Genomic DNA, 13,990 nt, shown 5'->3' on the forward strand with positions numbered 1-13,990 from the left:
AGTTGGGAAGCGGGAAAAAAAATTGGACATACAGTATTTTTTTTTCTCTGCTCAACTACAATCCTTCTGATGGACTGACAGATGGAGCTCCCTTTAGCGTAGCCCCACTTATGCAACTTTTCCCAAAAATGTGCATTCCTATTTTATGACGGACAACTGGGCGTTACCAAAGCAGTGCTGATGGTATCAGACTGTATAGTGATGCATCCTAGTCAGAAGAGGAATTGTAACACAGAGTTACCATTCCTACATTTTCTTTTATTTAGTGATAATACATGAATGCTATCAATACTTACCTCAAGAAGCCCAACTGCAATAGAGAGGGCAACCCCTGATGATCTTAGTGGTCTCTTTCCTTGTGTTACCGGCCAAGGATCTCGTTGCAGCTCCCCTAGCAGGTCTGTAAGGTTCATGTCGATTTTCTGTATTGGCTGCAAAAACCTTTAAAAAACAAAAAGATAACTGAGCAAGGACATTGTCTACAGTTCAGTGTTCATGAAAGTATGGAGGGTTTAAATATGAGGATATCAGACACTAAGATAAAAATAGCAAGGAAAATAATATGATGGATTTGTACTTTCTGTACTTAAAAGTGTTACGGTCATCAAAAAGAAAACTTCTGACATATCATAGGGCACTGATTCCCAACCAGGGAACCTCAAGCTGTTGCAAAACTACAACTTCCAGCATGCCCGGACAGCCTTTGGCTGTCCGGGCATGCTGGAAGTTGTAGTTTTGCAACAGCTGGAGGCACCCTAGTTGGAAAAAACACTTACATAGGGACATGTCAAAAGTTTTAATTCTGGGTGACACTATATGCAGCTGTGCCTGGTGCTCCACTTTTACCAGAACCAAAAGCTGTCTGCATAATAAAGTGTATGTGAAGGCAAATTTGTACATGCACTGAAAAATGCACTGACAAGAGAGAAAATTTAATTAAATTGAATTGCCTTCATACTTTGGAAGATAACTAGGCACACAATATACATTTTTTTAAAATAAATAAATCAACAATGATAAATAATATATATATATTAATTATTATCATTGCTGATTTATTTATTTTGTTATTTATAAATATATATATATATATATATATATATATATATATATATATATATATATATATATACATATACACACACACACACACACACACAGTAACCCCCCGACCTACGATGGCCCCGACATATGATGAAATCGACATACGATGGCCTCTCGACATACGATGCTTTTATATGTCGGGGCCATCGCATTAACTGCTATCCGACAGCGCAAAATGCTTAAGCTGCTGTCGTATAGCAGTGTAATGTGCCCCAGCAGGTTCGCTTACCTATTCCCGATGCTCCGGGTCCACTTCGCGATCCTCCGGTGTTTGGCGCATCTTCTCCAGGGTCCGGGCCTCGCTTTCCGGTGTCGTTATTATGTCACTACGCACACCGCGCCGGCGCAGCAGCGTAATAACGTCACCAGAAAGCGAGGCCCGGACCCTGCAGAAGATGCGGAAGAAGCCGGAGGATCGCGAAGAAGACACCGGAGCAGCGGGACAGCATTGGGAGCCCCTGGAACAGCAGCGGGAGCGGTGAGGACCTGGTGCGGAGCGGCGGGGACAGGTGAGTACAGCTTCCTATACTTTACATTGCACGGATCCCTCAACATACGATGGATTCGACAAACGATGGGTCGTTTGGAGCGAATTACCATCGTATGTTGAGGGACCACTGTATGTATATATATATATATATATATATATATATATATATATATATATATATATATATATAGATATAGATATATATACATATATCTATCTAATAAATAAATAAATAAATCAACAATGATAATAAATAAATATATTTGTAAGCACCTAGTGGCAGATAAACTATAGTTTAAAGGGGTATTCCAGGGGGAAAAAAAATTTCTTATATCAACTGGCTCCAGAAAGTTAAACAGATTTGTAAATCACTTCTATTAAAAAATCTTAATCCTTTCAATAATTATCAGCTGCTGAAGTTGAGTTGTTGTTTTCGGTCTGGCAACAGTGCTCTCTGCTGACATCTCTGCTTGTCTCGGGAACTGCACAGAGTAGAAGAAGTTTGCTATGGGGATTTGCTTCTAAACTGGGCGGTTCCCGAGACAGGTGTCATCAGAGAGCACTTAGAGAGAAAAGAAACAACTCAGCAGCTCATAAGTACTGAAAGGATTAATATTTTTTAATAGAAGTAATTTACAAATATGTTTAACTTTCTGGAGCCTGTTAATATATTAAATAAGGTTTTTTCCTGGAATACCCCTTTAAGGCACTTAAGGCACTTTTTTTTTCTCTCAAAAGAGAAGAAAACATTTTGCTTACAACATCAAGTTCCAAAAAAGCCTCAATTGTAAAAAAAAAAAAGGTTAATAAATGAGCATAGGTACCTATTAGAGGGAGGAGGTTGTTGAACTTGAGGTCCACGTCCTTGCTGTGCAGCAGGAGCTTTCGTAAGCGCCAACATTTCCTAAATTAAAGTTGTGCATTATTATTCCTGGAGTAGTAAAAATTTAATCTTTTAACAAAAACTTAAAGTGTACCTGTCGTCAACGAAAACTTTTTATATAACATAGATAATACCATTCTATGTATATTTGTAATATACATTTATAAAAAAAATTTGTATATTTTTATCCCTGCAGCTATTATCTGTGTGTCTCTATGAGGAGTCCAAATACAGGAAGTGAGGGGGGACATACACAGAAAAAGCAGGACAGAGTACACTGAGGCTCTATAACACATCCATACATGAGGATGATTGACAAGCCAGGAGCCCACACAGATCCCTGCTTGTCCTGCCCTCACTTCCTGTTTTTGGACTCATCACAGAGACACACAGACTATAGCTGCAGGGACAGCATTTTTTCACCCAAAAATATACACAATTTTTAACCAATGTATATTACAAATATACATATCTACATTATATTAAAAGTTTTTGTTGACGACAGGTACACTTTAAAGAGGACTTGTGGCCACCCCAAAATACTGTAACTACAGTGGTTATTAGAAACCAGAGCTAATTTCGTCCAAAAACAGCTCCACATCTGTCCTCAGGTTGTGGTGTTACAACTTGGCTCCATTCACCTTAATGTACTCTGATTGGCCCCCGGTTATTAGTGGGGTACCCCAGGGTTTAGTACTGGGCCCGCTCTTGTTTAATTTATTAATGATATAGAGGATGGGATTAACAGCTTTATTTCTATCTTTGCAGATGACCCCAAGCTTTGTAGCACAGTACAGTCTATAGAGGATGTGCATCAGTTACAACAGTGTTTTCCAACCAGGGTGTCTGCAGCTGTTGCAAAACTACAACTCCCAGCATGCCCAGACAGCCAACGGCTGTCCGAGCATGCTGGGAGTTGTAATTTTGCAACAGCTGGAGGAACCCTGGTTGGGACACACTGAGTTTACAAGAAGACTTGGACAGGCAAAGTGTCTTGGCATCCACTTGGCAAATGAGATTCAATGTGGATAAATGTAAAGTTATGCATTTGGGTACTAATAACCTGCATGCATCGTATGTCTTAGGGGGGGTTAAACTGAGAGAGTCACTGGTAGAGAAGGATCTGGGTGTACTTGTAGATCATAGACTACAGAATAGCATGCAATGTCAGGCTGCTGCTTCTAAGGCCAGCAGGATATTGTCATGCATCAGAAGAGGCATGGACTAGAGGGACAGGGACATAATACTCCCCCTTTATAAAGCATTGGTACGGCCTCACCTGGAATATGCTGTTCAGTTTTGGGCACCAGTTCATAAAAGGGACATTGTGGAGCTGGAGAAGGAGCAGAGACGCGCGACTAAACTAATATGGGGCATGGAACATCTTAGCTTTGAGGAAAGATTAAAAGAATTACATTTGTTTAGTCTTGAGAAGAGACGTTTAACCTCTTCAGGACACAGGGCGTATGGATACGCCCTGCATTCCGAGTCCTTAAGGACCGAGGGCGTATCCATACGCCCGTGGGAAATCCGGTCCCCACCGCTAGCAGGTTGGGGACCGGAGCCGGATGCCTGCTGAAATCATTCAGCAGGCACCCTGGCACATCGCCCAAGGGGGTCCTGAGACCCCCCCAAGTCGACGATCGGAGAAAATCGCATGTCAATTCAGACATGCGATTTTCTCCAATTCCGGGCTGATCGGGTCTCTGGTGACCCGATCACCCGGAAAATAGGGCTGATCGGAGTTGTCAGCAACAGCCCCGATCAGCCTAAAGGATTGGAGTGAGATTGCAAAGCTGCGATCTACTCCTATCCCCAGCCGTTACTCAGAACGGAGTTCTAACCAATGGCAGCGCAGGACAGGGGCTCTGGGAAGAAGATGGAGGCCGTACCTACAGGAGAAGATGTCTGGGGACCTGGGATCTTCGCTGCAGCCTGCAGGATCCTGATCAGGTAGGGAATCGACAGTGGGGGGGGGGGGGGGGAATTGAAAGTGAAAGTAAATCGATCTTTACTGTGGCAACCACTAGGGGGGCCAAACTGCAACTCCCAGCATGCCCAGACAGCCAAAGGCTGTCTGGGCATGCTGGGAGTTGTAGTTTTGCAACATCTGGAGGGTCACAGTTTGGAGACCACTGTTACAGTGGTGCCCAATCAGGAGCCCTCCAGATGTTGCCAAACTACAACTCTCAGCATGCCTCGACTGCCCAGGCATGCTGGGAGTTGTAGTTCTGTAACATCTATCCCTTCAGATTTAGCAATTTTCATGACATTTTTGAAAATTGCTGCTCTACTTTGAAGCCCTCTAATTTTTTCAAAAAGCAAAAATATGTCCATTTTATGATGTCAACATAAAGTGGACATATTGTGTTTGTGACGAAAAATAAAATTTATTTTGAATATCCATTTTCCTTACAATTAGAGAGCTTCAAAGTTAAAAAAAAGCTAAATTTTCAAAATTTTCATGAAATTTTGGGATTTTTCACCAAAAAATGATGCAATTAACGCCAAAAATTTACCACTAAAATAAAGTAGAATATGTCACGAAAAAACTATCTCAGAATCAGAATATTCGGTAAAAGCGTTTTCGCGTTATTAATTTGTAAAGTGATGGTGGTCATAATTGCGAAAAAGGGCTCAGTCCTTAAGGTGAAAAAGGGCTGCGTCCTTAAGGGGTTAAGGGGGAATATGATCAACATATATAAGTATATAAATGGCCCATACAAAACATATGGGGAAAACTGTTCCAGGTTAAACACCCTAAAACAGTGGTTCTTAACCTTGTTGGAGGTACTGAACCCCACCAGTTTCATATGCGCATTCACTGAACCCCTCTTAATTGGAAAAATAAAATATGATGATTTTTCAAATTCAAAACATAGTATATATTTGAGTATATTTAAGTATATATTTATACATAGGTGCACAAAATGAACAAAACCATTAAGAACAAAGAACAAAACCAAGAAAACAGGATTTTCACACAAAAACATAATGAATATTTACTGAATATCAGTGACTTCTGCTGTTGTCTTTCAGAGACCAGTTCAGAAATGCGCGGCTTTACCTTGGCAAGCACCACTCTCATGTCATTTTCGCAACAATGGCAGTGTTCCCCCACATTAGACAGGCAGTGTTCCCCCACATTAGGCAGGCAGTGTTCCCCCACATTAGGCAGGCAGTGTTCCCCCACATTAGGCAGGCAGTGTTCCCCCACATTAGGCAGGCAGTGTTCCCCCACATTAGGCAGGCAGTGTTCCCCCACATTAGGCAGGCAGTGTTCCCCACATTAGGCAGGCAGTGTTCCCCCACATTAGGCAGGCAGACACATTAGGCAGGCACTTTTTTTGTTAGAATACAGGTTCCAATAGTAGTAAATAGAAACAAACGTATCCAGCTCACCCCTGCACTAGGACTCGTCCATGTAACATATGAAAGAAAAGGAATGTCCAGCGCCAACTCGTGGAAAAGAAACCGAAATGCCGAAGGGCCGAAATGCGTCACGTTACTTGAGTCCTTGTTGTTTTTTCCCCATGGCAACTGAATAAAGAAGTTCCTTTTCCACGAGTTGGCGCTGGGAATTCCTTTTCTTTCATATGTTTCAATAGTGTATGTCAAAAATTTGAAGACTCCCCCAAACCCCTAGCAGGAAAAGCTGTGAAGCTAACTGAGCCCAACATGTTTTTTAAGCCACTAGGATGATTTCCTGGGTTTTACTGGTTTGGCAAAGGCAAGGGTGTACGCACCATAGAGGCAGGCCATGCAGCTGCTATGGGGTCTAGAAAAAACAATGATTGGATCCAGCAAATGCAGTTAAAAACTTCTGACTTTATTTAGTGTCCATGTATTACAGATAAAAGTTCACAGCAGTCAGGAACACCAAACTATTTCTGGCGCCTAGGCACCCTTAAAGCGTACCCGTCAGATCCAACAAAAAACCTAATCCTGACCATGTACATCTAATTTTTATGTGTCTAGCACCTTTATTTTTTATTACACTTTTAATTTATCTCTTTAGTCTGAATTCCTCTCAAAGGGAGGGGGCGTGGCCTCACTGTGCAGGTCTCCGCCCCCTCCCTCAGTATGCTATCTGCTCACATCTCCCCTAGCATTAGCAAAACTACAACTCCCAGCTTGTCCTCACTGACAGTAGCCGGACACAAGGTGACAGTGGGAGGATTTTTCCTCCAGCTCTGAGCCCTGCGCTCACAGCTGTCAATCAATGAAGTGTGTCCATGACATAGGTGATGATTCATGGACACAGCAGGACTAGTATGTGTCCAAGCAGGCAGGGGGGGGGGGGGGCAGTTGTTTGACTGGCTTTTTCAGTATGAAATACTGAAAAGTTTCTAATGAAAGCAATTCCAAAACCTATTGGTTATACATGCTTTACAACATATCAAAAGTTTTTGTATCTGACAGTGCCCATTTAACCATAGTCATGATAAAGGGTGTCTAGGCACTCAGTGCAAAAAAAATTAAAAGTTTTTAACTGCATTTGCTGGATCCAATCATTGTTTGTTCTGGAGGTCTACTAGTGTCCGGGATCGAGGACACAGGGTGGAATTTTGTCTTATGCCCATTTGCAAAAGGTCACAGTCTGCAAGATTGTCTGCATGCTTCTGCTACTACAAAGTCTTGTAGAAAACTTGCAGGAGAACACAAGTGTTCATTACATTTCTGATCCCTTCTATTTAAGGCAGGCTGACAGCTGAGACTTGGTTTATGATGCAAGACTTTGTGTACATGGTCTCCTATTGCACAGAGAACTGTTGGGGTAAGCTCCTTCTGTTGTAACCTGCCTACAGCCAAACACATGACTGTCAAAAGGACAAGTGGGAAAAGGCTAATTCCTTTGGGGCACATGCAGAATAATTCTTAATTTATCAGTCATAGTTTTTAATGCAATATAAAACTATTTTTTACACAATTTTCTGTTTAGTGTTGCGTGAAAAGATTATCATACTTACTGTAAGTAGAATGAATAAAAAAAAAAAAACAGAAATAATAAATAATAGATCACTAGGCAACTTACCTGTAACTGTTTAGCAGTAACGTCCTTTGTTCCACGGAAGACATAGCTCTTGGAAATGCCCTCACACCCTAATTCATGGACATGCACTATTCGGCCAAAGGTGATGAGCCCCACCAGGGCAGTAGGAGGCAGCAGGCTTAGTGACATCTGCATTGACTCCTTCAGAGCCTGAAGGTCTTCATCATCCATACACGTATCCACAACATAAAGAAAGATTAATGGCATCTGAGGACCCCGCTGTAAGAAAGAAAAAGGAAAAACAGCATATTAATACTTTGTGAGCAGTTATCCAAACACACTTACACTGAATTCACAGTAAACACTGTTGTCAGATTCTAATTCAGTAAAAAATAAATATATATGTAAAAAAAAAGTAACCATTGTAATATTGCTGCAATGGTTCAGAATATACAAAGAGCCATTTGTACCTATGATGCCTCTGAATGCATATCTCAACTTTTACATGGGGGCAGGGCTAAAAAGCATAAAAAAAACTATGGAGTTTCTTTAGATATAGGGGTTTCTCTACTACCACAGGAGGGGTGTACACCAGGGAGATATAGTTGGGAAGCCCATATACATATATATATATATATATATATATATATATATATATACACACACACGTCAGCTGGTCCAGCAGAAATCAGCAGGCTCGGTTGACGCTAACCTAAAGTGTATTTCCAGCTTTAAGCGTAACTCCGATGACACTCCAAAGGCAGAAATTCTGTTTCAAAGGGTACTCCACCCCTAAACATCTTATCCCCTTGCCAATGCTATGCCATGGATCTCAGGCACGGAGCAGTCATTCGGGGATCGGACGCTGAGGAGGCAGGTAAGGCACCCTCCTCGTGCGTCCTAGCTGATCGGAACACCACAGTGGTCCTGATCAGCCCAACTGAGCTGCCGGGAGTGCATTTTAGTAACTTTAGACACGGCGATGGACTTTGATCGCCGCATCTAAATTGTTAATAGCGAACGTCAACCCGATAGGTGACGCCCGCTATTAGCCACGGGTCCGACCCGCTATGACGTGGGGTAACGGCGTGACCCCGCGTTATAGAAAGGGAGCGGGCGCAGCGCGTACAGGTATGCCCTGTGTCCTTAAGGAGTTAAACATAAAAATTAAGAAATCTAAAGATTATGCACAGTGTCTGATTTGGAAAATTGCAAGTACCAGATACAAACTTTGTTACCTGAACCACATATTCGATGCTGGAGAACTGCGGAAGGAGTTCTGCTGGTTGGTTCATATCAGAGATGCCAGCATATGTTGGTGGAAACTGGAAAAAAATGGAAAGAATGTTTATTGCGGCAGCAAAACCTAGAAGAAAGTGACAACTGGGCTGCGCCAATTTGGTCCTTAAAGCAAAAGAGTTTGCGCACCACAGCTTTACTACATAGTCTCACCTGATTTCGCTGGTAACAGAAATTGCAGGCCCAGAGCTTTGCCCGATAATCTACTTGACTGCAAAACAAAAGAAGGCAAAAGATTAAAAGACCAATAGGGAAAAAATATACATTATAAAGGGAATCCAAGCAGAGAAACAAAGTTCATCAGCTCACCCCCAATTACGCTCGGTGTCCGTGCCCGGACAGGTGACACCCAGCGCCGAGACAGACCAGAAATAGAAGGATGAGTCCAGCGCAGACTTCGTGCAAATAATGACTTCTTTATTCAGGTACCAACGGCAACAGGATAAAAGTGACGCGTTTCAGCCAGAAAGACTAGCCTTACTCATACTGGGATGAGTAAGGCTAGTCTAGCTGTCTGAAACACGTCACCAAAAAAAAGACCTATTGTTTAAATCAAGTTTTTATGTTTGGTGGTGTTTTTTTACGCTTTTTTTTTTTTTTTTTAGTTTTCCCACCTGTTGCAAAGCTACAACTCCCAACATGCCCGGACAGCCAGAGGCTGTCCGGGCATGCTGGGAGTTGTAGTTTTGCAACAGCTGGAGGAGCATTGGCTGGGAAACACTTATCTATATTATAAAATAATTTCACCACTAGGCCTAAAACTAAGCTGACCCTTTCTGTCCTGTCTGTTACGATAAGGAGTCTGGTTGCAAGTGATCAGTTCAGAACAGGAAGTCTCAGTTTAAAGGGGTTGTGCAGCGAAAAGAGACTTATCCCCTATCCGCAGGATAGAGGGTAAGTGATATATCGTGGGGGGTCCCAGAGATCTCCTGCACGGGCCATGGCTCTCGGAGAGAAGCACGTGCTGGAGACGGCATGCGTTCAATTCATTCTCTATCGGAGCGCCTGGAGATCATTGAGTAAAGAACTCTGGTCTTTTTGGCGCTTCCGCAGAGAATGAATTGAGCGTGTGCTGTCGCCAGTATGCGCTACTCTCAAAGAGCCGGGGACCGTGCAGAAGTTTGTGGGGGGTCCCAGAGGTCACTCCCCCCCTCCCCCTTGCAATCTGACACTTATCCTGTGGATAGGGAATAAGTTGCTTTTAAATGCACAACCCCTTTAACATTAGGCCTAGAGATCAGACTGAAAACTGCAAGATTTTAGAATCTAGGCAGATTATTAATGTATAGAGTAAAATGGAAAATTAGAAGAAAAAACCCTAAAAATACTTTAAAAATAAGTTTAACAATAAAAACTTTATTTAAACATCAGGTCGTTTTCTGATGACACATTCCCATTTAAAGGCTAATAAACTTAATCTACACTAAACCCATTGGTTTCACACTTTCCTTCTGAATATCATCATTTCACTAAGATAAAAAAAATTATTCAGCAGAATTCAATCACATAGTGGACAATTTAGTTGTCAAAGAAACAACAGCATTTCTACTTCATAGAATTCTCAGTCAGGGAGAGAATTGTGACTTCTAAGACAGATAACCATCGCCAAAACTTGTTTTACTGAGAATGCAAGACGAGACAAGCCGAGCCGTACAGGTCTATTCCAGGTATGTGTTAGCTCTGCTGCATGTCAATGAGGATGGGGTTACATTATATTCGGGTCTCTGAGGCATGGATATGTCAGTAAGAATTTCAGAATTGGTTGCCATAGAATCGGTGCTTGGATTGGCACGGGCCCCATTTACATGGGCACTGTCAGATCCAAAAAACGTTTTATATGTTGTTACTGATAAAATATTAAAGACCTTTTGGAATATGGTTGTTTAAAAAAGGTTGAATATTTAATAAAGAAAACGGCTCCTGAAAATCCCACCATTAGAGGTCCCCTATACCTACTGGGACACTAACCAGTCCTGCAGCAGCATCAGGCTTGTCCATGAGTCATGGACAAGAGATGAGTCATGGACAAGGCTGCATGAGATGACACACCAATCACCTACCACCACCACAAGGGAGGGACACGCCCCCTCCCACCACACACCAATCACCTCCCACCACCACAAGGGAGGGACACGCCCCCTCCCACCACACAACAATCACCTCCCACCACCACAAGGGAGGGACACTTGCTCCACTTTTCCTGTGCACAGGTTTTGATAAATCTCCCCCTATTTTCTTTATGGCCAGAGTGCAATATACAAATTGGGTCCTATGTCATTTGGCTAAACCATTTTGAGTAGATCGTCACTTATTGCTGTGGCACAGATGTCATCCCCCTCCTGCAGTATTATTTATATTATATTAATACTTTATATTTTTTTTATTCTGTAATATTAATTTATTATTGTTTAAAGGAAAACTGTCAGCTTGCTCCCCCCGCACTAACCAGTGGTACTGGCTGATAGTGCAGGGGGCGCTGATCAGTTTGATGCCTACTGTGCCCGGATCCGCCTGGCCGTTCGGTCGAAATCTTTGTTTTTCCGTATATGCTAATTAAGTGCTAACTGGCACAGGCAGGGTAACTGGCACTCTGACGTCAGTGCTACCGGCCGCAGTGCCGCCCAGCTCATCAATATTCCTCCTCTCCCTCCGCCTCTCCCTCTTCTCCTAAATCTGTAATGAAGAGGGAGAGGCGAATCCGGGCACAGTAGGCATCAAACTGATCAGCGCCCCCCGCTCCCCAGTACTGGTTACTGCGGGGGGAGCAAGCTGACAGTTTTGCTTTAAATAAAACAATTTTGTAATTACTAGAGTACCTGCTTTTTAAAGGGTATAATAGTTAATAATGAGGGGGAAAAAAGGACACAGATCCATGACGTCCAACCTATATTGATACCATGTTAAAGGCAAAAAGAAAAGAAAAAATTCCCAATACAACAGAATAAAATCCTTGGGATTTCAAATCCAGAAATCTAGTGCTGTATATCTTGTAACATTAAAGGGGTTATCCAGGAAAAAACTTTTTTTTTTTTTTATATATCAACTGGCTCAAGAAAGTTAAACAGATTTGTAAATTACTTCAATTAAAAAAATCTTAATCCTTTCAGTACTTATGAGCTGCTGAAGTTGAATTGTTCTTTTCTGTCTAAGTGCTCTCTGATGACACGTGTCTCGGGAGCTGTGCAGAGTAGAAGCAAATTCCCATAGGAACTGCACAGAGCAGAATAGGTTTGCTATGGGAATTTGCTTCTACTCTGGACAGCTCCCGAGACAGGTGTCATCAGAGAGCACTTAGACAGAAAAGAACAACTCAACTTCAGTAGCTGATTATTATTGGAAGGATTAAGATTTTTTAATAGAAGTAATTTACAAATCTGTTTAACTTTCTGGAGCATGTTGATCTAAAAAAATAAAAAAAAATAAAAAATAAAGTTTTTTCCTGGAATACCCCTTTAAACCATATAACAGTGTTTTCCAAACAGTGTGCCTCCAGCTGTTTTAAAACTGCAACTCCCAGCATGCCTGGACAGCCACCGTGTAACACTATACCATATAGCAGTGTTTTCCAAACAGTGTGCCTCCAGCTGTTGCAAAACTGCAACTCCCAGCATGCCCGGACAGCCGTTGGCTGTCCGGGCATGCTGGGAGTTGTAGTTTTGCAACAGCTGGAGACACGCTGTCACATAGAGAGGCATCTATGCCCCTTTTATGGAGGCAGAGTACTAACTTTCTATACTAACCTAGTAAAAAAGAGTCTAACACATCAGGAACACTTACCAGAGAGGATTAAGTACGGCCCGGCACGTGGTTCTACTGCATAAGACGGGTTCGTACTGTATCGGGGGTAGATCCGGCCTCTCTTTTAGTGGGGTGAAGAGGGAGGCTACTGGTACAACCATTCGGGTAGCCTCTAAGCGACTTGATGGCCACACATTCCAACTAAAGCGGACTCCATCCCTGTCTTCATTCTGCTGAATAAATTCCAAGAAGGTCGCCATGGTGAAGCGTTCATACAGCACCTAAAAACGAGAATAAGAAATATTAATAACGGATAAGAATGGGACGTCACAAATACAAGGTTCTATTTTTATTAGGGATGTCCAGATAACATTTTGTTTAAGACCGCGTACAAGTACCAGTTCTCAATTTACATTTTTTTCGCAAGTACTCACCAATACCCATTGCCGATAGTATTTTTTTATGTCATGTGACAGTTTTCCCAAACACTTTTTTTTTTTTTTTTATGACAAAAGGGGGTGATTTCAATTTTTTTTATATTAAAGGGGTATTCCAGGAGAAAACTTTTTTTTATACATCAACTGGCTCCAGAGAGTTAAACAGATTTGTAAATTACTTCTATTAAAAAAAATCTTAATTCTTTCAGTACTTATGAGCTGCTGAAGTTGAGTTGTTCTTTTCTGTCTTAGTGCTCTCTGATGACACGTGTCTCGGGAACTGTCCAGAGTAGAACAAATCCCCATAGCAAACCTCTACTACTCTGTGCAGTTCCAGAGACAAGCAGAGATGTCAGCAGAGAGCACTGTTGCCAGACAGAAAAGAACAACTCAACTTCAGCAGCTGATAATTATTGGAAGGATAAAGATTTTTTAATATATGTCATTTACAAATCTGTTTCACTTTCTGGAGCCAGTTGATAAAAAAAAAAAAAAAAAAAAAAAAAGTTTTTTCCTGGAATACCCCTTTAAATTAAGTTTTTTTTCGAATTTTTTTTATTTACATTTTTTATAAAGGGGCTAGCTGGTGAAACAACTATTTAGATTTTTATGTCCGGGCTACCTAAAAAAAAAAAATTTATTAAACTTTGACTTACCTCCTAATGCTCCTCTGATGCCACTGGAATCGGTTTTCCATCCTATGGTGCAGCCTTCTTCATGCTTTTGGGGCCCAACAAATCACACTGCGCTCAGTTTTGTGGGCCGCAGTGATGTCCCGTCTCGGGTGGTGATAGGCTGAGCGGCAGTGTAATGTACCACTGGGCCTGGGTATCAGGAAGAAGACCACACCAGGGGACTGGAGAGCGACTCATACGATGTTAAAGTTTATCATTTTAATTACGGCAGCCCAGGAATATTGGACAAATGTTGCCAGATAACCCCTTTAAGTCCCCATAGGGGATACATGGAACTGTATCTTCCTATACCTGCCTGGCATTACCACCCTGCAGGTGATAACCACAGTTTCTCCATGGGCAGTCAACCAG

The 13,990-nt window shown here is 42.0% G+C and overlaps 1 protein-coding gene across 2 annotated transcripts in view; it reads right to left on the bottom strand.

Moving 5' to 3' along the window:
- LOC130295677 (protein transport protein Sec23A) overlaps window positions 1-13,990 on the bottom strand; it is a 96,296-nt gene that overhangs the window by 74,641 nt on the left and 7,665 nt on the right. For both annotated transcript variants that reach the window (XM_056546676.1, XM_056546674.1), the window contains exons 2-7: window positions 12,547-12,788; window positions 8,923-8,980; window positions 8,709-8,795; window positions 7,513-7,749; window positions 2,419-2,498; window positions 297-441 (exon numbers count right to left, since the gene is read on the bottom strand). In XM_056546676.1, coding sequence (XP_056402651.1) covers window positions 297-441; window positions 2,419-2,498; window positions 7,513-7,749; window positions 8,709-8,795; window positions 8,923-8,980; window positions 12,547-12,767 — 828 coding nt within the window. In that variant the 5' untranslated portion in view covers window positions 12,768-12,788. The remainder of the gene's footprint in view (window positions 1-296; window positions 442-2,418; window positions 2,499-7,512; window positions 7,750-8,708; window positions 8,796-8,922; window positions 8,981-12,546; window positions 12,789-13,990) is intronic.

Source organism: Hyla sarda, chromosome 11, assembly GCF_029499605.1.
Source record: "Hyla sarda isolate aHylSar1 chromosome 11, aHylSar1.hap1, whole genome shotgun sequence".
NCBI lineage: Eukaryota > Metazoa > Chordata > Amphibia > Anura > Hylidae > Hyla > Hyla sarda.